This window comes from Camelina sativa, chromosome 8 (assembly GCF_000633955.1).
Source record: "Camelina sativa cultivar DH55 chromosome 8, Cs, whole genome shotgun sequence".
In the NCBI taxonomy this organism is placed as follows: domain Eukaryota; kingdom Viridiplantae; phylum Streptophyta; class Magnoliopsida; order Brassicales; family Brassicaceae; genus Camelina; species Camelina sativa.
Genome location: NC_025692.1, coordinates 11,190,057 through 11,215,028, shown reverse-complemented (window position 1 = coordinate 11,215,028; position 24,972 = coordinate 11,190,057). Strand labels below are relative to the sequence as shown.

General features: G+C 33.2%; 3 protein-coding genes and 1 long non-coding RNA gene across 16 annotated transcripts; 1 reads left to right on the top strand and 3 right to left on the bottom strand.

Annotated features, from left to right (window-relative positions):
* LOC104709430 lies at window positions 7,293–8,646 on the top strand. Its single transcript, XM_010426045.1, has 2 exons — window positions 7,293–7,796; window positions 7,873–8,646. The coding sequence occupies exons 1-2, from the start codon at window positions 7,293–7,295 to the stop codon at window positions 8,644–8,646; spliced, it is 1,278 nt and encodes a 425-aa protein (XP_010424347.1).
* LOC104709429 (UPF0725 protein EMB2204-like) lies at window positions 10,714–11,817 on the bottom strand. Its single transcript, XM_019228715.1, has 4 exons — window positions 11,713–11,817; window positions 11,320–11,628; window positions 11,151–11,237; window positions 10,714–11,073 (listed from the first exon to the last, which is right to left on the bottom strand). The coding sequence occupies exons 1-4, from the start codon at window positions 11,815–11,817 to the stop codon at window positions 10,714–10,716; spliced, it is 861 nt and encodes a 286-aa protein (XP_019084260.1).
* Window positions 13,920–16,019, bottom strand: LOC104706955. The gene is made up of 7 exons (XM_010423197.2): window positions 15,902–16,019; window positions 15,764–15,815; window positions 15,551–15,677; window positions 15,045–15,214; window positions 14,677–14,956; window positions 14,375–14,541; window positions 13,920–14,263 (listed from the first exon to the last, which is right to left on the bottom strand). The coding sequence occupies exons 1-7, from the start codon at window positions 15,995–15,997 to the stop codon at window positions 14,100–14,102; spliced, it is 1,056 nt and encodes a 351-aa protein (XP_010421499.1). The 5' UTR covers window positions 15,998–16,019; the 3' UTR covers window positions 13,920–14,099.
* LOC104706953 lies at window positions 16,699–23,388 on the bottom strand. Of its 13 annotated transcripts, none has more exons than XR_754519.2 (8): window positions 23,040–23,388; window positions 22,836–22,914; window positions 22,447–22,572; window positions 22,192–22,305; window positions 20,459–21,106; window positions 20,110–20,202; window positions 18,381–19,547; window positions 17,787–18,280 (listed from the first exon to the last, which is right to left on the bottom strand). It is a non-coding gene; the product is annotated as an uncharacterized LOC104706953 (long non-coding RNA). The 13 variants fall into 13 exon arrangements; XR_002032983.1 differs by lacking the exons at window positions 22,836–22,914; window positions 23,040–23,388 and having other exon boundaries at window positions 20,459–20,548; window positions 20,675–20,728; window positions 20,809–21,106; window positions 22,447–22,805; XR_754514.2 differs by lacking the exons at window positions 22,836–22,914; window positions 23,040–23,388 and adding an exon at window positions 16,699–17,438 and having other exon boundaries at window positions 17,863–18,280; window positions 22,447–22,808.

The following is a 24,972-nucleotide window of genomic DNA, read 5'->3' as shown; positions in this document are numbered from 1 at the left end:
TCGGTGTTGAGGAACGGGATCACCATAGATAAACGACAAGAAAATCATTTGTTGTCCAAAAAAAGCTTGTGTATCTATAATTTGATCACTATCATATAGAACTGAAAGTTTTATTTCATCCATGAAAAACAGAGCTAAACCGCCACTAGACTCTCGGGGTTCAATGGTAAACAATTTATTATAACCAAATTTATTCTGAAATTTTTGTAAATAAGTAAAACATTTTTTTGTTTCTGATAACAATAAAATATCTGGACGATGCTTCTTCCATAAATCTCCCAACTACTCCTCTGTTAGGTATGCCCATATGCCCTGACAATTCCAGCTCAGAATCTTCACGTTTGATAGCTCCTACTTTTATTTAGTATAGATTATAATACACTAGATAAGGACCCGCCCGATGTGTGGGTTTAAAGTTTTGTAAATAAAATTAAATTTAATAAAAATATATTAAAATTTATTGTACATTGTTTATAATTTTTTTTGCTATAATATACTGATTTATATCCATATAAAAATCTTTTATGTATTTTACCATTAAAAGTGTATTTTTTACACCTAGACATATTGTATATTACAAATATATTATTTACCACCACCTAAAAAATGTCTATATAAACAAATTAAGCCAACTATTATATGTCTCTTTACATTTACTTTTGCATAGTTTCTTTGATCACTAAAATTGTTGGCTCAAAATACATTTTGAATAAAAAATAATTTACATCACAATACACTTATGGAGAGAACCTTGGTTCTGCCCTCTTCCTTTATAAAGAGAACTTTGCGTCCAACCTCCTTCACCATGGAGAGAACCTTCGCTCCGCCTTCCTTCTTTGGGGAGATAACCTTGCGTCCAACCTCTCCTACCTTCCTCCCTTGGGGAGATAACCTTACATGTTCACGTCTTTTAGCTATCTCGAAGTGGCTTGCTCCAATAACCAATGAAACTAAAGACTCTTTTCCAACGTCACAAAATCTTTTGATAGTAACTAAGGTTAAATTTCTCAATGTATTCATGGAAGTTTCTTTGACATACCATGATGTAGCCTCTGTCTCCAAGCTCCCATGGATCTATCAACAATGATTTATGTTTTTCCAATCTATCTATGTTTGTTGTAGGCTTGTGTTTGATTAGCCTATTTTATCCAACCATTAGGTTGATGACTTTCTCCTCTTTATCTTATTTTGAGATTGAACGAATTGTAATAATTATGGTTGCACAAAAAAAAGGTCTATGACCAACCAATCAAGGTTGAAAAATTAGAAGAAAATTAATTTGACTTAACTAATGAAATAATAGAAAATTTTAAGCATAGTAATATATGAATCTCAAATAATTCAAAGATGAAAATATAAATTAACTAAAACAATCTAAAACTACTACGATAAATTTTAAAACACAGTATTAGAAAAACAAGATGCATATATTAATCTTCCAATTATTTTTTGGTCAACATATTAATCTTACATATTCCAAACTAAAAAGGTAGAAAGTAGGAGTATATTTTGGTTTAAAAAATAAGAAAAATAATGTCTTCCCATTAAAAAAGTTTGACCAATAGAACAAAGTTGAAAGCAATATTTTTGAATAAATTATGTTGTTAAATGAATAATATGAGACGATCTATATTTATATAGAAGTGAGTATTTATATTTTTTAGAATTAATAATTTTCTATATATTTTCCTTAATCTCTTTTCTATTTTATGAGAAAATTTATTCCAATGAGCTCATTGTTTTTTTAAAAATATCTTGCTGCCCACTCTTTTGTAAGACGTACTATCGTTCGATGATAAGAATGCTTTCTGTTTAGTTGATCTAGTGTTATATAATCTCTGTTGTTATCTTGCATTTGTGTATTCATCTTTTTTATGCTACATGTCCTGCAAGTTAATAAAAATAATAATAACAACGTGAGAAATTTGTTAATCCTAAAAACCTTAGTTATTATGTATAAAAAACTTTGTTAACATTTCAAAGTAAAAAATTGCGTAGTATGCATTATGAAATTGAGAAACGAAACAAAATTTAAAGAAACGACGACGAAAACACTTGATAATATCTAGAAATCTTTTTTATATAGTTGTTTAGATTAGACAACAAACAAATTGCTTTCGAAACTTTTTCAAGAATAATGATTCGTCAGACAAGAGGTTAATAAAAAACAAAGAAAACTTTTTTACCAAGAAAAACAAAGCTAGTCGAAATTATTTTGTTTGGTGAAAAATATGTCATCATCTATTTACTTATATAGAGGGGTGTATTTACAATCCTTTTCCTTTTAGGATTAATAAAGTTCTTTTTTAATATAATAAGATTACAATTATTTTATGCATCGTTTTACCAAGATTGAAAACTGTGATTTCTGATCGATAAAATTGACACATGTCACGATATAATGAGTTACTAACTTTGATATGTGATTTCTGATCGTTAAAATTGACACGTGTGAGGATGATGAGTTACTAACTTGGATATATAATCATTAAAACTGACACTTATCATGATCTGGTGAGTTTTAACTTTAATCTATGATCGTTTAATCTAACACGTGTCACGATCTGGTGAGTTACTAACTTTAAGAACCAAGGTTTATATAATAAGATTGCTGAATACGTTTTTTTTTTTAATTTTTATTAAGTTTATTTAAAATGTAGTTATAATTATGTACAAGACAATATTAATTAAAGTTATATTATAGTTATAATTATATAATGTGTTTTAAAGATCAAAATATCTGATACTAGATTTGTATATATGGAATTGTAATTATATGGATTAAGTTAATTATTCAATTGAAAATAATTGATACAACTGAATGTATGTTGTATTCAAATTTGCAAATATTTAGGGGCCTCGTCAAAGCTTATTTAAACTAACTTAACACTTTCCATTTAATTCGCTATCATCTTCAACTCATTCCATCATATGACTTGCAAGATCTTAATTTTGTTTTAATCAATTTGTTTTATTAAAATATATTTGTTTTACAATCAAATTAGTTTTTATATATTGAAAATTTATCATATCTTTTGAAAATATCAAGTTAAACTATTATTAAATTTTTAAGTTAATATATTATAAATTTTTATGTTACTTTATATAATTATACATTTTAGCAGAAATAAAAAATGAAATAGAATAAGTATTCAGAATTTGACGCATATTAACTGAAACGATCCGATCCATTTTAAAAATAAAAATAAATAATAAATAATAATAAACTAAACTAGTGGTCTCATACAAACTATGCCACCTAACCACAAACACACAACTGCAGATAACATAATCAATACCATTAAACCAATAATAACCAATATTAATTCATAAAAATTAAATCAATAATCCAAACAACATGAATCAAATAATCATCAATCCTAAACAACATTCTAAGACTCAACACTAGCAACCTAACATAAGCCAGACAACAACCAATCGAGTCACTAGAACATCCTCCTCTTCATTGCCTTGATTCCACAATCACACTTTGCCTTACCTGCACCACAAACACAAATTGAGATGCATGAGTATTTTATAAACACTCAGTAAGACAATCCTCCCATCTACTGGGCTATACACACAAGCAATAAGATCACTTAATGCCACAAACAACAAACAATAAAACAAACCAGGTAATAAACAAAGTATTTGCTTCAACCCTCACAACTGAAGACGGGTGTCGACCGACACTGGCAATATGGTGTCGACCGACACCATACTATTGTCGACCAACACCATACTCGACATCCCTGAAACCCTAGTTTGTGTCGACCGACACTCCACATGGTGTCGATCGACACTCGCCAAAGTTATCGAATCGTCCTCGCGTTGGTGGCGACCGACACCCCAACTGGTATCGTCCGACACCGATGCCGAGCATCGATTTCCTTCGAACAGAAACTCTGAAATTCGTCTCCAAATTTCTCCCATCTGAATCCTGCATTATCAGAAGCAAATTCCAACCACAGAAGGCACAAAAACCCATAGGAACTCGAAGGAAACAATCACTCAATCACAAAATCACATAGAATTAGAGATCTTAGCTTAGATAAGCCATGGTTATGCATTCACCTTAGCCAAACAACGAGATCTAAGCCCCAACAACGAAAATTAGCTCCACAGCAACCTTCCCACATGTCTCTAGCCTTGGAAACTCACTCTCCAGGAAGAAAACCACACCAACAATGACCAGAATCTCCAAAAACTCAAGAATGCTCTGAAAAAACTCTTTTTTCTCCCTTCTCTCTCACAAAAAGCTAAAAGCGGCTAAAGAGGTGAAAGAAGTCGACTTATCCCTTATAAACTCGGAACTAGGGCTCTCTTAAACCAACCACGCAAACCGGACATTAAAATCGAACTGATCGAACCATCCGTAAATGGTGTCGACCGACACTACAAATGGTGTCGATCGATACTCCAACCAAAATTCTAATTTTTAGTTTGCGGGTGTTACATTAACTATCAAATAAAGTTTCCTACTCTTGAAATTTATTCTTTTATATTGTTATGTTTTTAGTGTTTTTTTATACTATTACTTATCTTCATATGAAATGAGAAAATTTCGACGCAATACTATTATAGATTGAACAATCTATATTAGTTTTTAAAGCTTCTTGTTATTACATGGATTATTGGATAATTTATATGTTTTGTGAAAATAAACTCTAACAAGAATGATTAGTAAAAAATTAATTTGGTCAATTAGATCCTTTTTTCTTAACAAGAATTCTATTTGTTGAAATTTCATTTCCATTAAGTATTTGAAAAAAGTATTAAATTATTTTCTTTTCAAAAAGTAACTAAATTGCAGAGATTAGTATTTAAACTTTAAGTATCACATTATTTTAAGCTGTTTTATAAGAAAAGAAAAGACTTTTTGGGAATAACTTAAAGAAAGATATATTTGAGATACTTAAAGATATTTTTTTTCTTAATTTGAAGCGTCATAGACTTGAGCTTGAACGATCGAGCCGACGACTTACAGTTAAATTGGATGCAACAGTTTGATATTTTTTTTGCTTTTTGTTTTTTCAACAGTTTGATATTTTTTTCAAAGTTTCTCATTTTTTGTTTTTTGCTTTGCCGAATGGAAAAAAAATCTATGCATATGATATGATCACCAAAAAGAAAAAAAAACTGAAATGGAAATTTGATGTAATTTTTTACAAGAGATAAAGTTAATTTATTTTAAGTACTTTTGTCATATTCATAAGGAGATCAGTTAAATTTGTGTTGTTGTGGGATTTATTTGAAGTACATTTTAAAAGAAAAATGTAATACCCTTTTTTCTTTTAAATGGTAATAAAATTTAATATTTAAAACAATTAAAGAAATAAAATATAAATTGTATCTGAATTATAGAAATAAAATGAATTATTAAGAAAAATTTTAATTTTATTCCAAAAACATAAAATTAATTTTATGTTATTTATAAATTAATAATTAATATAAATGAATAAGGATAAAACTGGATTTTCTTTTTAAGAAAATCCTAAGTAGGAAAATGACAACATTTAATTCTTGAGATATTAAATTACATGTTTTTATTAATTTAGGTATTATTCTTCCAACCCAAAAAGACCAGGTATTAAATGTCCAAATAAAAAATAGATGATGTATTTTTTTTGGTTTTTTTCCCTTATTTGTTATGGATCCATATTTAGGCTAATATCATATAATCCAATTAATAAACAGATAAATTTTAAGATGCAATGAGAAATTTTGAAGTGCAGCAAAGAAAAAGAAGAAATTGATAAAACATGGAAATATTTTTTTTATATAAATGATATTGAATTGAAGCTAGCCCATATTATTGAGTTGGAATAATAATTTACAAATATCTAATTTACAATTCAGAATTTAGGTGGAGAAATATTCAGGATTTATAATTTACATAAAACTAAAAATATTAAACTAGAAAAAATTGATATGAAATTTGTATTTACAGATATTCTTTAAATCTCTTTAAATTACATATTTATATGATATAGAAAATTAATTAAAAAAATATCCCGCAATATCGTGTAAGTGTTTTTTTATAGATTAAGTTTTATTTTTTTCAATATTTTCATTGAAGTTAATACCTAGGATTTAATTACCCAATAGGTTTGATCCGATAATCAATTAAAAAAATTAATAATTATAAATGTGTGTACTAAAACAAATAATTTTATCATTAACTCTCATATGTATTGGTAGTTACTTTAAACCTAATTAGCTAACGGTTTTGTGGTAAGGTTGGGGTGTCGAGCGACACCACTGTTGTTGTGTGTTTGAATCATAGGAGAACAGATGGGGTTAGGTTTTGATGTGGAGGGATCAACGGAAGTGATGTTGTGGGCGTCAGGGTCGACCGACACTGGGAGGGAGTCGATCGTCACAATGTCTGTTGGTTCGCAAGTGGTGCATTGGGTGACGATTTATAGTAGATAGAAGTGTCGATCAACACTGGAGGAGTTGATAGGGAATCAGATAATTCGTGGGAAGTATTGTTCGTGGCTGGACGAAATCAAATATTCCAGCCCACCTCTCTTGTTACTCGGTCGCTAGGGGTGGTTGGTTGTGCGACTCAGTAACTAGATGAAGTGGGGTTTGGTGTATTTGTGGAAGTTTTTGTAAGGAGCGATTTCTACGTCGGTTGTCTCTTCGAAATTATGGAGTTCTAGTGAGATCGTTTCCCGTGGATCTTGTGCAAGGAACGAGAATCTGGGTGCGGTCGTTTTAGAGACCCATATCTATGACGTTTTGAGAGACAGTTCATGAAAGGAAAGTTGGAGCTCTTGAATGAGCTAGTTTTCTTGGATTAATGGGATGGGTTGTCATGGTAGACGGAGTCGAGGAAGCTATACGTCTCTACCATCATAAGTTACACCGACATCAAAATTTGTTCCTTTGCAACCCCTTCACTTGTGATATATGATATTGATGTGCCTTGCAGAGAGATAGCGACACATGTTCACTATTAGTATAGATATGATATGCTTCAATCTCTGTGGTCATTATCATATAAAGATCTAGTCTTATCTTAAGTTTATGATAACAAAAAACTCTTGTATAAATATGTTGGTCATGTGAATAATACAAATCAAGTTTTCCCAACTCTCTACATGGTATCAGAGCACTGATCCAAAACCCTAAATCTCTCACCATCGATATTCTTTTTTCTCTTCTCTTGCTTTTTCTGCAATCTCTCTTCTCTCTGTCATGGCATCCGACGCCTCTTCTACTCTGTTAAAACCTCCCTTGTTTTTAGTATCTTAGAGCCTCATAAAACCTTGATCTCTCTTAACATGGCCAACATCACTAAACTCACGCCAAACTATTTCATCACTTGGCGTCTGCAGATCCGATCTCTTCTTGAGGTTCACGACCTCCATGTCTTCATTGCTGATGAAGACAACACGCCTGCTGAAACAGTCACCACCGCTACCGCTGCAAATCAACCAAATCCCAATTTCGCAGCCTGGAAACGTCAAGACAAGCTCCTCTTCAGCGCTGTCCTTGGTTCTCTCTCCCTCTCTGTTCAACCGATTGTTGCCCGTACCACAACAACACGAGATCTTTGGCAGACTCTCTCTAGTACTTATGGGAAAAAATCTCGTGGTCACATCCATCAGATTAGGGACCAGCTCAAAGATATTTTCACAGGGAATAAGTCTATCCATAACTATATGTGTGACATCATTGACAAGTCTGACAAACTCGCCTTTCTTGATGCTCCTCTTCCTCATGAAGACCTTCTTGACTACATTACTTCTGGTCTTGGAGAAGACTACAGAGCTATTATCGAGATGGTTCAAGGTCGTGACACGAAAATCTTGATCCCTGAACTCCATGAAAAACTCATCAACCACAAAAAATGCTCTCAAGGCTTCTGGCAAAACTGATTTCTCTGTTCTGGTAACTGCAAATGCTACTCAGTTTCCTTCTCGACCGCCTCATCCGTCTTCCCATGGTGATTACAACCCTTCGTGTGGCGGATATCGCCCATCCAGACCATATCTTGGGAAGTGTCAAATCTGTGGTGTTCAAGGACATGGTGCTCGCCGATGTCCACAATACAGATCGCCTTCTCCAAATCCTTCTTACTCACCACACTATTCAGGTCCCTATCGTGCTCATGCTCCTTGGTCCGTACCTCACCTGCCTCTTCCCACGCCTCAATGGCAACAACAACCCCAGGCTCATCACACAACAAGCTCTCCACATCCCGATCTCTCTCCCTGGCTTCTTGACAGCGCTGGTTCACACCATATTGCGAGTGATCTCTCCAATCTCTCCCTCCATGCTCCGTACACTGGGGGAGAGAATGTCATGGTTGGCAATGGATCCAATCTCCCTATAAATCATTCTGATTTCATCTATCTTCCCTCTCAATCTCGGAACCTTAGGCTTACTGATGTTCTATGTGTTCCTGCAATGAAGAAAATTTTGATCTCTACCAACAAACTTTGTCAAACTAACAATGTGATGACTCAATTGTGTCCGTTTACTATTTGGGTGAAGGATCTACGCACGGGGAAAATACTTCTCAGCAGAAAGGCTAATGAGGGTGTGTATGAGTGGCCGATCACCGTTCCAAACACCGTTCCAACCTCCGTTTATACTTTTAGTTGCTCTAAGAAGGCGTCTCCCTCCTCTTGACACTCTAGATTAGGACACCCAAATCTCCAGACTTTACAACATATGGTTTCTAAGTTTTCTTTACCTACTTCTGCTTCTTTGTCATCTCATTTATTTTGCAACTCTTGTTCTAGCAATAAAAGCCATAAATTACTTTTCTCAACTTCCTCCTTACAATCAAAAGCTCCCGTTGACATAATTTTTTCTGATGTTTGGACATCCCCTGTTGTCTCTGTTAATGGGTACAAGTACTATGTTATCTTTGTGGACCATTACATAAGATACACGTTGTTGTACCCTCTCAAACAAAGATCCCAAGTTGATCAAAATTTTCCAATCTTCAAAGCTCTTGTTGAGAACCGTTTCAACACAAAAATCACTATGCTCTTTTCGGATAATGGGGGGGGGAGTTCCTTGCTCTTAAGCAATTTCTGGTAACAAATGGAATCTCCCATTTCACTTCTCCTCCCCACACTCCTGAGCATAATGGCATAGCGGAAAGAAAACATCGCCATATTGTTGAAACAGGTTTCTCCCTTCTCACTCATGCATCCATACCAAACATTTACTGGACATACTCTTTTGCTACTGTTATCTATCTTAGAAACCGCCTTACAACCCCAAACCTATCTCAGTATTCTCCTTATCACTTACTTGACTGAGCCCAATTACACCAAACTTTGAACCTTTGCTGTTTGTGTTACCCATGGATTCGACCGTATGGTCAAAACAAGTTCAGTTCGAAATCAACACCCTGTGTCTTTCTAGGATACTCTTTCACTCAAAGAGTTTGATTCTAAATTTAGTTTTGAAAGTATGACATATATTTAACATCTATTTCATTTTTAGTTTATTTCTAACGCCTTAGTAGATTATACTTATTTATTTTTTAATTTTCATATTTTTTATTTAAATTCACATACGAAAATAAAAGGTTTGATAGTTATAAGAATGAAGACTCCTTTTATGTTTTGCTGGGTCTTCACTTTTTTTGGTATACATGGTTGTATAACTCTTTGCAATATCCTGCAATACATTGGCCTCCACATTTTCTATAGTAGTATGGTATTGAGATTCTCGAAGATTTCTAATTCCTGCAGTATATTTTTTTATAAAAAAAGAATTAGTGAACATTCCACAGAATTGGCTTAAAGTGGATTCTCTCTGCTTCTTCAGATGACAAAAAGTTTCTGCTTGAAACAATCCCTAAACGGATGTCCCTAGTTTACCAGAAGCATGCATATATATAAGAAACAACTTCCTTTTTCTTTCCCTTTTTGATTTGGATTTCAAAGAGCTTTCTACATGATTTCTATACTTATGGCCTCATTTAGATATTAACACTTCTTAATCTACAATCTTATACAAAGAAGCTTCGAATTATAAGCAGTCAATCCAAACTCATATCAGCACCAGCTAGGCAGCACGACTATGCATTGTTTCTACAATATGCACTAAATAGTCAACCAACCAAACAGGTGGTACAGAATATAGAGTGTACATAGAGTTAAGAGTAGAAGCATGTTGAGAAAGTTTGTCTGCAGCGGAAAACCTTTCTCGGTTCACGTGATCCAGCGATGAGTTAAATAATTTTGACATCCAGAATCGTATATCATATAGTAACGGACCCAACAACACATTATCTTCACATCTGTTGATCAGCGTAGTTAGTTGTTGATTGTCGATTTCGAACTATATTGCTAATGACACCAGTCAGGCCCTAAGTGTGTTTTAAATTCTATACAGGTAACTTACGTATCGGATAAAAGTCGATCTGAACAGAACACAAAGGATACGAACATTTATTTGGAAGCTCGAACATTCCAGTCTGCGATAATTTTGTAAAATAAAATAAAATCCCTCTGAATTATGAGAGAAATATGGATATGACCTTAAATTAATAATGAAATGTTACTACATTGAGCAAGCTGTGCACAGGCGAACCATTAAAAAGTCAAATGTCTGATGGTCCACAATTCCATATCTTCAACAAAAAGTCGAACCTATAGTACATGGGATACGCACAAAATAACATAGCCCGAACCATTAAAAAGTCCATTGTCTGATGATCCAAATACAGAACACCAGTCAATAAAAGGAAGGAGACCGACGAACGGGAGAGCGAAGGCCATGCTTTCTTTTATAACCATGTGAACGCCTAGGTCTAGAAAATCGCTTATTCGAAGAAGCTTTTTGTTCCGCATTCTGAATCTCACCCATGAGACATAAGGAAGAAGGAGCTTTAACCTGACTAAGAATATCACCCACGAGACTCAAGTATCCCGTAGTCTCATCCATGATTCTTCTTAATATAGCTACGCTATCTTTGCCTAATAAGTCCTCAAACCTGATGTAGACATTTGCAGTTTTCGCAATGAGTGGTGGATTTTCGGCATCCTGATTAGTTTCTATCGCCACTCCCACAATCTTCAACTTGGACAGATCTTCCTGTGCAACAAAACAAACCAACGATTAGTTATTTATTATATATGCATAAAAGAAAAGAAGAAAAAGAAAGAACTTACATCTGTGAGTAACCTATTCTCTGCACAAACTGCAAGTTCCAAATATAGACGGATCCAATCATGGTCTCTCAACTCTGATTTCTTCACCTGTAAAAGCCACAAAGTATATATGTATATATTACTTTAAAAATTTTCATTAACCAAAAAACAGAATCTTGAATCATCTCACCAGGTAAAATCGCTTTTGGTCATTGAAGGCATTAAGTGACAAGGGCCAGTTAGGCAAGGAGAAATCATTATCCCAACGTAGTAAGGGCTCTTCATTTGATACCTCGGTGGTGGTTGTTGTTGGTTGAGGTCTAGCAATGTAACATCTCAAATCCAATGTGCCGAAACATTCTTCAGCAACATGAACTTGAAAGGTTTGATGGGAGCTAGAAGCTGGTTCCTTTGCATCCAAAGTTATGCAGTAAGTTGAAGCACCCGCACCCATTAACATATTGAATTTCTTTAGCCCACTTAGCTGTAAGTTTGTCAGCTGAAAAAAAAGTATCAAGATAATAATAAGAAACTAAAATCACCAAGAGAGAGGTCAGGAGGAGACTTAGTTATAGTTAGTTACCTGCCACATATTGTAACGATGAAGTCCAACCTTAGCGTAAAGAGTGACCAAGGCACGATAAGGAACCGAATTGCCCTCACAGTCGAATTGCCTCAGTCCGTTCATACCGTATGGTACTGGAATTTTCCCGACATCGAACCTCTAATAAAGACCCAATTACCAAAAATTAATAAGTTACGGTTTAGGTATAAACAATTTCGAACGAACGCATTAACCTAAAAAAAAAAAAGATTTAAGGATGGAAAGAGTTACATCGCAGTTTGCAACTTTACGTCAGTAATCCTTCTGCCGATCACGAAAATGTTTCTTCGCTTCTTCCCTACTTTCCAACATACTAGTCATATTTCGATCGATTTAGGTTTCGTTGGAAGCAAGCTGTTTTTCTTATATCGATTTGAGCCTTCACAGCCCAAATCTTATATATGGAAAAAAAAAACTAGATTGACCCAAATTATCAATGTATATATTTTTTTAAGTATCTTTTGGTTCTATCCTTTTATTTTGCTTATTTAATTTTTTTTTTAACAAAATTGATCCCTAAAAAATTTCCAAAAATAGCATTACTTCAGATTTTGTTTCCTAAATATTTTACATATCATTCCAACTAATAATACAGTGGAATCAATATGAAAACAGAAACTATGATATATTTAACACACTTTCTATTGTGTATTGAAGATATTCTCTGAATCATTTGCAAACAAAGAAAATAACAATTTGATTCTTATTTTGTTTTCCAAAACTTGTGAGCTTTGATTCTTAACGTAAGAATAATTTCGATTCACATTTATTTAAATATTATAATTAATATATATAAACTTAATAAAATTTTAAAATATTGCGAATATGTAAAATTAAATTTTTTTAAAATACTATATATTATGGTTATATAGTAGATGAATTATAAATAGGACATGCTGGAATTAATAAAATATCATTAAATTTGTGCTAACACGGGTTAAATCCTTATTTTACTATTTGTCAACACTATTAATATTAGAATATTTCACATATAAAAACTAAGTTGATTTAACTAAGATTGTGTAAAATAATTAAATTATTAGAAAAATGTGACTTAATCATAGCGTATAAATGACTTACTATGCATTTAGATCCTTTATTTTTTGTTATAATAGTTAAAAATCAAAATATAATCTCAAACACTAAACAAACAAACTAAATATAACAAACAAATGGTCATGAAGTATATTGCGGGTTAAAAAATTAATATAAATATTTAGCCGCATAAACGGTCGAGAAATTTAATTATTCTTCTATTTGGAAAACATCAAATATTTAACAAACAAATACAATATAAAATATATATAATAATAAAAATTATATGCATGCAGTATACTGCGGGTTAAAATCTAGTGGGTTTGATTACCTAAATAATTCATAAAATATTAGGATTAATTATTTAAGTTATTATTTTTTTTTGCTTAAAATACATTTTTCGCTTGATAGAAAAAAATACTAAAATACCCTCTAATTTTTTCTGTAAGAGAAAGAATTTTTTTTTTTTTTTTTTTTTTTTTTTTTTTTTAAGTCTGCAGATCAGTTGTCACAGATTTTTTATTTGTGGCAGATTTTCTTGTTTATGATAGATCTTCTATGACAGATTTATTTTATTTGACAAACTTTTTGTAGTTGGTTACCACAAATTTAATTTTAGTGACAGATTTGTTTTCTACAAAAGACTTATTGTTGTTGTTAGACTATAAGTCTGTCGTCACATGCCGATTTGTTGACGAGAAAATAATTACTAGATTAACATTTAGTGATAGCAGATTTTCTTTTTATTTTACCAAAAATCTGCGGAATGGTAGCAGATTTTCTTTTGAACAAAGAAATGCTAGATTAATCGACAGTCAATACAATTGTTGTTTCATGTTATGGCAGATTTGGTTTACCTTATGACGGTTTTTTTTCGTACTCAGCAGATAGTTGATGTGTTCTTTTTGTTTGATTGGTTTGATTATGACTTGTTTGTGATTGTTGTTTGACACTTTGAGATTTTAATGTTTATGTATAGCCCAGTAGATGGGAGAATTGCTTCACTAAATATATGTATTTCTTTTGTGTTGCAATGCAGGTAAAGACAAAGTGTGATCGTGGAATCAATGTAGTGAAGAGGAGGATTTCTATTTTTGAATAGTTAAGGCTATTCTTATGATTAAACACACTAACTTTCCCTTACCTCGATCTTTTATAACCAAGAGAGTTTTATTTCATTGATAACAAAACTGAAAAATAAAGAAAACTGAGAGAAACAGAAATGTTGATTACATTACAAGTATCACCGACTTCGCCTTATTACAAACTCATCAAACGCCGTCCCTTTATTCATAAGGTTGTTTTGATCAATGATAAAGAAGTAACAATGTTTAAGCGGAGACGATGTTGGTCACAGAGACCTTAACCATCTCAGCTTCAAAGATAATGGCATCATTCACCAAATATCCTTTCGATGCATCCTTTAAGTCTGCTATCAATATGATATTGTTCACTCCCACACCATAACCACTTCGAATCGGGTACCAAGCTGCAGCTGCAAAGAAAGAAAAATAAAAATAAATTTATATCAGTTATTCATATCATTAACTGATTTTTTACAAAGGGATAAGGATAAACATTTATTTTAGATTAGTTGTTCTCTTACAATATATTTGTCTATGGTTGGAGGTTCGTTGATTCTTTAACCGTAGATTAACGGCTCCCCAAGTGTTAGTTGCAACTGCGTTTGCCTTATGGTCTTGAGCAAATAGGAAGAGTGGAAGTGCATGTGGTCTTCCTCCTCCATCTCCTTTGGGGTTAAATCCTAGTCTCCTGATTCAACATTAACCAAAAACCGTTATTAAACAATGCCATTTCAGAATTCAAATTATCAAATATAACAGTTGCAAGCATTGTGATTAATTTGAACTTAAGTCCAAAAATATATGAATCCTGAAAAATACTAACCAGTATCGGTCTTCAACGAGGAAATCATCAGAGTAGTAGAACTTATCTTCCAAGTTAGAGAAATGAAGTATCTTCCAACTGAAAACATTGTTTGGAGGGTTTGATATGAATGTGACTTTCTCTTGTTGTTGGGCCGGCTTAACGATAAAGATCTCAGCACCAAAAGAACCAGTGTCTTGCTCAATGTACCCTTCGTTCGTGTTGTGAAATGTAGGAAGAGCAATCAACTGTCCGAATCCCCATTCTTTTTTCGCATTGTTGTATCGCTTCACTGTTCCATCTACAATCCACAAATATCTTAAAATAATTAGACTAACATTTATGAGATCCTAATCTTAGCAAAGATATGTACTTTTATTTAAAAGTACCTGTAACAGTCAAATATTTGTTTAGCTTCCCATTGTGGACAAAGAGTTTGAGATCAACATTAACTTCCCAGCCTAGTGGAAGAGACTCTGTCTCTTCGATCCTCGCGTAAAGTGAAATAAAACCATTTCCACCGTCGTTTGGATTACCATTCACGTACAAAACTAATCTCCTGATTTTTTTTGGTTTCGCCATAAAAACAAACTCAAAATATAGAAAAAAATTTTAAAAAGGAAAGAGTNTTTTAAAGTACCTGTAACAGTCAAATATTTCTTTAGCTTCCCATTGTGGACAAAGAGTTTGAGATCAACATTAACTTCCCAGCCTAGTGGAAGAGACCCTGTCTCTTCGATCCTCGCATAAAGTGAAATAAAACCATTTCCACCGTCGTTTGGATTACCATTCACGTACAAAACTAATCTCCTGATTATTTTTGGTTTCCCCATCAAAACAAACTCAAAATATAGAAACAAGTAAAAAAAGTAAAGTGTGAGTGTAAGCTCTTTACCATTTGTAACCAGTAGCCTCAAAAACAGAGGATTCGTAGGGTTCTCCTCTCCCCTTAATCACTGAGAAACTTGTTATCGTCACTATCTTACTCGATGGTCGCTCATCCCTCAACACTCTTGTCACTCCTGTCAACAGATAAAAATTCCAAGAAAATCAAGAAATGGTTTTCAGTGTTCACCAAGAAAGGTTAAAGAAAGACAAGAAAGTGTACCAAGATTAGCCGTGAGACTGTAAGAACTGTTGGACTCTATTCCTCTGCCACTGTGACCTGTTTTTTTTTTCATTCATTGTTAAAAAACTATGTTCGAGTCAAGACCCGATCAATCACAAAAGAGCTTAATAAAATAATAAAAACCTGTTTAATGAGGAGCTCAGCGGAAGAGGTAGTGATGAAGAGAAAAAAAACAAGAGATATGAAACCTAGACACCATTTTTGATTATCCATGTTTTGAGATCTATTTTTTGTTTTTGTATTTTGTTTTGGGAAAGGTTCTTACACTAATATAGGCAGAGAAAGATACACGAGGGTTACTTCTTTACTTGAGTTTAGTTGCCATTATAAAACTCTGAACGTGGATTTGTCGTGGGAAAAAAAAAAAAAAAAACTCTATCTCATTCATTAAATTGTTTTTGTTTGACTTTTGATTATGTAAGGTATAGGATTCGATTTGGTTATTGTTATTTTAATGTTTTTTCCAAACACCCTGGTTATTATTTAGCAATATTTCTGTGGTTTTGTGAGAGATCTCGAAGTAGTGGGTGGCAAATGTGCAATATATAATTGGCTTTTTTTAGCGAAACGTTGTACACGAGATATTATTGTAACGATCGACTCAGTGTCACTTAATATAATCATAATTAGATTATTACTATCACCGAGGTATCCATACATGTAATAATTTAAATGAGTATCACCGATTTATCGAATTTTATATAGATACGACAACAACGTCCACGTTCAATCCAAAGGCTTTTGGATCAATTGGGGAAAGGTGTAGATGTTACATTTCATGGGCAACACGATATCAGCTGAGTATCGATCCATGTTAGTTTTATTGTACTTTAACTCTTTAATCTTTTCCTTTTTTCACAAGTATGTTTTTTATTCATAGAACAATTGAACCAAACCAACTGTAACGAGCCAAATATTTTAAAAATCTATTAAAGTAAACATATCCACTAAAACATATTGAAAGTCCAAACTCCTAATTAAGGAAATCTAATACTGAAGAAAAAGCAGTCGACAGCACAGAAGATATATGACAGAAAAAAGAAACAAATTGGTTGACACATGGGAAGCCGAAGAAGATGGAGTCTTCCATAACCGGCCGATTGTTGCAAAGCTTCAAATCTGGTCGAAGGCGTCAGAAAGCTTACTCAATTCTTGTGTCAGATCTCAAGTTTCGCCAAGAGAATTAAAGGCGAAATCTCAATTTATGCTTTGACGAGAATATGACTCCAATTTATGCAAATCTGCAATTATTCTTCATTTTCTTCTTTAAACAAATGCTTTTAATCTTCAAGGAAATTATGTAATTCACCAAACATAGACTTGCTTTCATCAAAACCACTTCGAATCCAAATTTTTTTTTTGACAAAGGCTGGTAATCCGTCGATTCAAGATAAAGTCCGATCAATTAGACAGCAATTTTCGTCAAATCCAAAACCAAAAAAAAACCAACTAGCGGCAGGAACACCAAATAGAGACCCAACCGATCTCACTATAGAAACCGATATCGTTAGAGGAAACCCAGCCACATGTGTTATAGAAACCACCTATGTCGGAGACAAAGCCGGTTACATGTGCCATAGAAGCCACATATGCCGGAGACAAAGCCAGTCACAGGTGTCAAAGAAACTGTTGAAATATGAACGTTTGGTTGCTCCTGCAAAAGACAAAAACTACAAGAATCAAATATAAACGTTTGGTTGCTCCTGCAAAAGACAAAAACTACAAGAATCAGAAGATGATTGAAGAAAAGTCAATTATCCTAGGGATTTATTAAGGCCCAACTAGATAATTATCTAAGCTTTTGTGTGTGTTGTCTTAAGTTTAATGATTAAGGTCTAAGAGGAGATCAGTAGGGTTTTTTACAGTTTTGAGGAGTTTTAGGGTGGCTTTAAGGTGTTGATATTGTACGTTTTAGGGTTTTGAGTGTTGGAGGGCATGCATCCCTTGAAAGGTCTTGAGGTATTAAATATGTGAACGTTGGTATTGTATGAAGGTATTCGAAAAGAAATGAAAATAAGTTTTGAGATAGTATGTTCTGAAACGTTTTGAGGGAAATCAAGAGAAAGAGAAAAGAAAACCTGTTTTTGAGTGATTCTCAACATGGTAGCAGAGCTCTAGCTAATCTGTGGAACATGTGCAAGTTTTTCAAAAGGGTAGTAAAAATTCGAGTGTTATGGCGATTAATCTGCAATCGTCACAGCTTGTGGCTGTGTTTGATGATCAAAATTACGAGTTTTGGGTGGCATAGATGCGTACAACTCTTAGGAACAAGGATCTATGGGATGTGGTCAAAGAAGGTGTCCCAGAATTATCATCATCCAAAGTCTTAGAGACTCTCAGAGCAGAGCATATAAAGGAAGCTGCAAATGTGAAGGATCTCAAAGTCAAAGATACTTTCGCTCTTCATATCATTTAACATGTGGTTGCTAATTCTATCTTCGATAAAATCCTCTCTGCAACAACGGCCAAACAAGCATGGGATCTTCTGGAGTACTCCTACCAAGGTAATGAGAAAGTTAAAATGGTTAGGCTTTAATCTTTAAGAAGTGATTTTAAGAATCTGATAATGAAAAAGGGTGAGAAAGTAAAATCTTACTCATATATAATTCAACTTGTTGCTAACTAGATGAGGGCTTTATGAGAAGGTAGATCTGATTTTGATTTGGTGTCAAGGTATTGGTTTCCATGCGAAAACGTTATGCTTCTTTATCATCTCTTATGGTGGAAACAAATGATCTAAGAACTGTTACCTTTGCTGAGATTATCAGTTCTCTTGATGCTCATGAGAAAAAGTTTTTTCCGGGTGAAGAAAAAGACACAGATGGAGCGTTTGTGGCACGTTTCAATAACCAGAAATCAAAAGGCAATAAGAGGGGAAGCTCAAGTCAGTATGGCTTTAGAGAAAAAGGTGGTGCGGTGTTTTTAAAAGGGACACTCATAATGAAGAAGTCTGAATTATCAAGCATGGGAGAAACAGGTCTGAAGCCAACAACAACAATAACTTCATCAATAGAGAAACTAGACGTTGTTTCAACTATGGGAAGCAAGGGCATATCATGAGAAACTGCAAAAACAGAAAATCTGAACAAGCTCAAGTAAATCAAGAACAAGAACATGAGGAGGTTAAAGAGGTAGAAGAACAAGCAAATCAAATGTTCACAGCAAGACTAGCAACTCAATAATTTTTTTTTGAAGAGGATACTTGGCTCATTGACTGTGGATGCACTCACCACATGACTCCAAACAAGCATTTGTTCGTTAGAATCTATTCAACTTTCAAGGTACCAATTCTAATTGGAAATGGAGATGTTCTTATGTCTAAAGGAAAAGTCGATGTTGAGATTATGACTTGAAGAGGAAAATGAGTCATTAGAAATGTCTTTTTTTGTACTTGAAACCACCAAGAATTTGTTGAGTGTTTCTGAGATGATTGAGAATGGATATGAAGTTGTTTTTAAACAACACAGCTGCGTCATTCTTGACAAAGCTGGAAAGAGTATTGCTGAAGTTCAAATGATCAAGAACAGTTTTCATCTCAAGATATCTTCTATTAGAGAAACCTCAATGGTGGTGGCTCATGATATACGTGAAGGGTCGTCTCCTCAAAAAGCTTCCAACGTCAATGGTTCAAACCTGAGCAAGCTGTCATCAAACAAGCAAAATATCATGGAATCTGAGATCAAGCCTATAAAGTACCTGATAAGGAAGAATAAGTCTGAAGCTAGTAATCAGCAAGGTAATGTGTCCTTCAAGAAGATCGAGCCTACAGAGTCATCTCATCAGCAAGAGAAGAAGGTAACTTTAAAGAGTAAATGATGATGAAAAAATTTCAACAAGAAAAATCAGAGTAGCAATCACTAAATGACACAAGTCAGAGAAAGAAAATAATGCTAGAGAATAACGAGACTACTAAGAAGCAATTCAAAAATGCAGAGCATACCTATGAAGAAGGAAACCAGGATCAGGAATCAAAGTTCAAAGGATTCAATTTTCAGAACCCGACATACAAAAATAATTCAAGCAAAGAGTTGAAGATTCAACATCAAATCGAGAAAAAGGAAAGTCAGTTACATGTGTTTAAAAAATCACAAGACATCAAGTTCATCGACAACAAGTTCGGTGACATTAAGTTTGGAGATTTAACGTTTGATGAAAAGGATATTCAGAAGATGGAAAACCTCAAATCTGTGAAGATTGATGAAGAACGAAGAGAAGTGTGTGAAACTATCAACCAAGAGGGAGATAAGAGAATTGGAGAAACCAAAGGAAAATGAAGTGAGATGAAAAAAGTCCATTCAAGATGGAAGGTGAGAAATTGAACCAACCTATGAGTTATGTTGATGCTTTGAAGAGAGCTCCTCCATTGTAGACCAGAGAAACAAAAAAAAGAAGAACGCTTCAAAACTTTGAGTTGAAATCTGAAGAGACAAAAACCACAAGAATCAGAAGATGATTGAACAAAAGTCAAAGAAAGCGAATAATTAGAAGAAGAGGTTTTTGGAGAAGAAGAGCTCGAAGAAGAAGAAGAAGGTGATGTCATCAAAATGACTTGTTCTTTTGTGTTTTGGGCCTAGAGATTTATGTAGGCCCAATTTGTTAATTATCTAAGCTTTTTTGTGTGTTGTCGTAAGGTTGATGATTAGGGTCTAAGAGGAGATCAGTAGGGTTGCTTACAGTTTCGAGAAGTTGTAGGGTGGCTTTATGCTGTTGTTATTTTACGTTTTATGGTCTTGAGTGTTGGGGGGCATGCGTCCCTTGAGAGGTCTTGAGGTATTAAATATGTGAACGTTGGTGTTGTATTAAGGTATTGAAAAAGAAAGGAAAATGAGTTTTTGACAGAGAATGTTCTGAAACGTTTTGAGGGAAATCAATAGAAAGAGAAAATAAAACCTGTTTTTGAGTGATTCTCAACATGGTAGCAGAGCTCTATCTGATATGTGGAACCTGTGCAAGTTTTTCTAAAAGAGTGAAATAAAAGGGTAGTAAAAAGTTGAGTGTTATGGCGATTAACTTGCAATCCTCACATCTTGTGGCTGTGTTTGATGGTAAAATTACAATTTTTGGATGGCAAGGATGCGTACAACTCTTAGGAAGAAGGATCTATGGGATGTGGTCAAAGAAGGTGTCCCAGAATTATTATCATCTTAAGTCTTAGAGCCTCCCAGAGCAGAGCATATAAAGGAAGCTGCAAACATGAAGGCTCTCAAAGTCAAAAGATACTTCTGCTCTTCAGATCATTAAACATGCGGTTGCTGAGTCTGTCTTCGACAAAATCCTCTCAGCAACAATGGCCAAACAAGAAGGGGATCTTCTGGAATACTCCTACCAAGGTAATGAGAAAGTTAAAATGGTTAGACTTCAATCTTACGAAGAGATTTTGAGAACTTGAAAATGAAAGAAGGTGAGAAAGTCAAATCTTATTCAAATAGAATTCAAGTTGTTGCTAATCAGATGAGGGCTTTAGGAGAAGGTAGATCTGATTTTGATTTGGGTGTCAAGGTATTGGTTTCCATGCAAAAAGTTATGCTTCTTTATCATCTTTTATGGAGGAAACAAAATATCTAAGAATTATTACCTTTTCTGAGATTATAGGTTCTTTGAAGCTCATTTGAAAAAGTTTTTTTCCGGATGAAGAAGAACACATAGGTAGAGCGTTTGTAGCACGTTTCAATAACCAGAAATCAAAAGGCAATGAGAGCGAAAACTCAAGACAGTATGGCTTGAGAGAGAAAAAGGTGGTGCGGTTTTTGTAAAAGAGACACTCATAATTAAGATTTTTGATTTATCAAGCATTGGAGAAACAAGCCTAAAGTCAATAGCAACAATAACTTCAGCAACAGAGAAACTAGAAGTTGTTTTAACTGTGGAAAACAAGGGCATATCATGAGAGATTGCAAAAACAGAAAATCTGAACAAGCTCAAGTAAATCAAGAACAAGAACCTGGGAGGTAAAAGAGGTAGAAGAACAAGATATCAAATGTTCACAGCAAGACTAGCAACTCAAGAATCGTTTGAAGAGGATACTTGGCTCATTGACAGTGGATGCACTCACCACATGAGTCCAAACAAGCATTTGTTCGTTAGAATCTATTCAACATTCAAGGTACCAATTCTAATTGGAAATGGAGTTGTTCTTATGTCTAAAGGAAAAGTAGATGTTAAGATTATGACTAGAAAATGAAAAAGAGTTATCAACAATGACACTAGTCAAAGAAAGAAAATATTGCTAGAGAATAAGGAGACTACTAAGAAGCAATTCAAAAATGCAGAGCAGACCTATGAAAAAGGAAACCAAAATCAGGAATCAAAGTTCAAAGGATTCAATTTTCAGAACTCGACATACAAAAAAAAATCAAGCAAAGAGTTGAAGATTCAACATCAAATCGAGAAAAAGGCAAGTTGGTTACCTATGTTTAGAAAATCACAAGACATCAAGTTCGACGACATCAAGTTTGGTGACATTAAGTTTGGAGACTTAACGTTTGATGAAAAGGATATTCAGAAGATGGAAAACCTCAAATCTGTGAAGATTAATGAAGAACAAAGAGAAGTGTGTGAGACTATCAACCAAGAGAGAGATAACAGAATTAGAGAAACCAAAGGAAAATCATGTGAGATGAAGAAAAGTCTATTCAAGATGGAAAGTGAGAAATTGAACCAACCTATGAGCTCCTCTATTGTAGACTAGAGAAACAAAAAAAGAAGAACGCTCAAAACCTTGAGCTGAAATATGAAGAGTAACACAAAAGATCAAGAGGAAGTGTTGAAATATGATCGTTTGGTCGCTCCTGCAAAAGACAAAAAGCACAAGAATCAGAAAATGATTGAAGAAGAGTCAAAGAAAGAGAAGAATGAGAAGAAGAGGTTTTTGGAGAAGATGAGCTCGAAAAAGAAGAAGAAGGTTATGTCATCAAAGTAAAGTGGACTTGTTCTTTTGTGTTTTGGGCCTACAGATTTATTAAGGCCCAACTAGTTAATTATCTAAGCTTTTGAGTGTGTTGTCATAAGGTTAATGATTAGGGTCTAAGAGGAGATCAGTAGGGTTGCTTACAGTTTCGAGGAGTTTTAGGGTGTTGCTATTGTACGTTTTAGAGTCTTGAGTGTTGGAGGGCATGCATCCCTTGAGAGGTCTTGAGATATTAAATATGTGAACGTTGGTATTGTATGAAAGTATTGAAAAAAAATGAAAATGAGTTTTTGAGAAAGAATGTTCTTAAACATTTTGAGAGAAATCAAGAGAAAGAGAAAAGTAAACCTGCTTTTGAGTGATTCTCAATAGAAACCATCTATGCCGCAAACAAACCCGGCCACATGTGCCATGGAAGCCACATATGCCAAAGACAAAGCCAGCCATAGGTGTCATGGAAACCACCTATGCCGGAGACAAAGTTGGCCACATGTGCTATGGAAGCTATACATTCCGGAACCAAAGCTAGCCGATGTTGGTAAAGAACTGAACATCGCTAGAAGCAGGCCGACCAACCAATCATCACTGTGTAAACTGGAAGATATCAGACAGAAACCGATTGACACCAATCGGACGACGGAGCAAAAAGACGTCTCTCTTTAAAAAGATTTTAGATTTTTAAAGAGATAAGAGAGAGAGTTCGCCTATTTAATGTGGAGAGAATCAATATTTAACTTTTTAATCTATTTTAATAAATTTTTAACACGCTTTTTCGAAATGACGATTCTTTTAAAGATATATCTTAAAAAAATATATTATGCAAATAATTATAAAGTGCTTTGTTAAGATCAATTTAAATTTTAAACTAGATCAGATTTAAATCGGATGAATGATTTTATACTATATGCCTGTGTTTAAATAATTTAACTAATATTCAATTTTATGAGCGTCACATGGAAAACTATATGACAGTGAATCACTAACTCATATCTCCTTTTTAAAGAAATCTTATTCAATGATTTATTTATTTGGAATATGATACCAAAGTTACATACAATAAAACCTCTATAAATTAATACTCTATAAATTAATAAATACTATAAATTAATAAATTTTGCTGGTTCCAAGTCGGGTCAGTTTAAAAATTAACAATATTCGATAAGATGATAAGATAATAATTTTTTCGAAATCTCCTTATAAAATATGGTCCCAATAATATCATAAATTAATAATTATGTAAATTTATATATATATATATATATACTGATATAATAGTGTATGTTTCTCCTAAAGCTCAATTCTATAGAACAATTGTAATGTTGTATTTTCAACCTATAATGATATCTCTAAAATATTTTATAACATGTCATACAAATAATTAAATTTAAAGTTTTAATTTTTAGATATGCATCATTTACAATTTGATAATTTGACAGATTATTAAAATAGGAGAATTGATATTATTATTCATAGATTTGAATTTATGTGTCTCATGTGTATAAGTCAATTTGTCTATAATATTTGTAATTTATTGTAAATAGTGCTTTCTAAATATTACAAGTTCAATTCCTAAACCATAAAATTTATAACATCCGAAAGTTTAATCTTATTTTGCTATAGTTGTTCCAATTCATANATTTTTAGATATGCATCATTTACAATTTGATAATTTGACAGATTATTAAAATAGGAGAATTGATATTATTATTCATAGATTTGAATTTATGTGTCTCATGTGTATAAGTCAATTTGTCTATAATATTTGTAATTTATTGTAAATAGTGCTTTCTAAATATTACAAGTTCAATTCCTAAACCATAAAATTTATAACATCCGAAAGTTTAATCTTATTTTGCTATAGTTGTTCTAATTCATAATTTTTTAAAAAATAAACAATTAAAAATATATCTATAAATTAATAATTATTAATTTACACTATAAAATAATAATTATTAATTTATAGATAAATTAATATCACTATAAATTAATAAAATGTCTTAGTCCCAACATTATTAATTTATAGAGGTTTTACTGTATATTGAGAATACATCACAACTAATTAAATGAGAATATACAAATGACAACCACATAACCGATCATTAAAGAAAACGATGGAGAAATGAATTTCTACCATGCTTTCAATACAAAATTTTTACTCACCAATTAATTATAAAATCTATATTTTTCCGTCACTCTCGATCAATCCAAAAGTGATGAAATCACCATCAGTTTTAATTATCTTTTCATGGTTGAGATTATAGCTGTTAATTGGGCGGTCTGT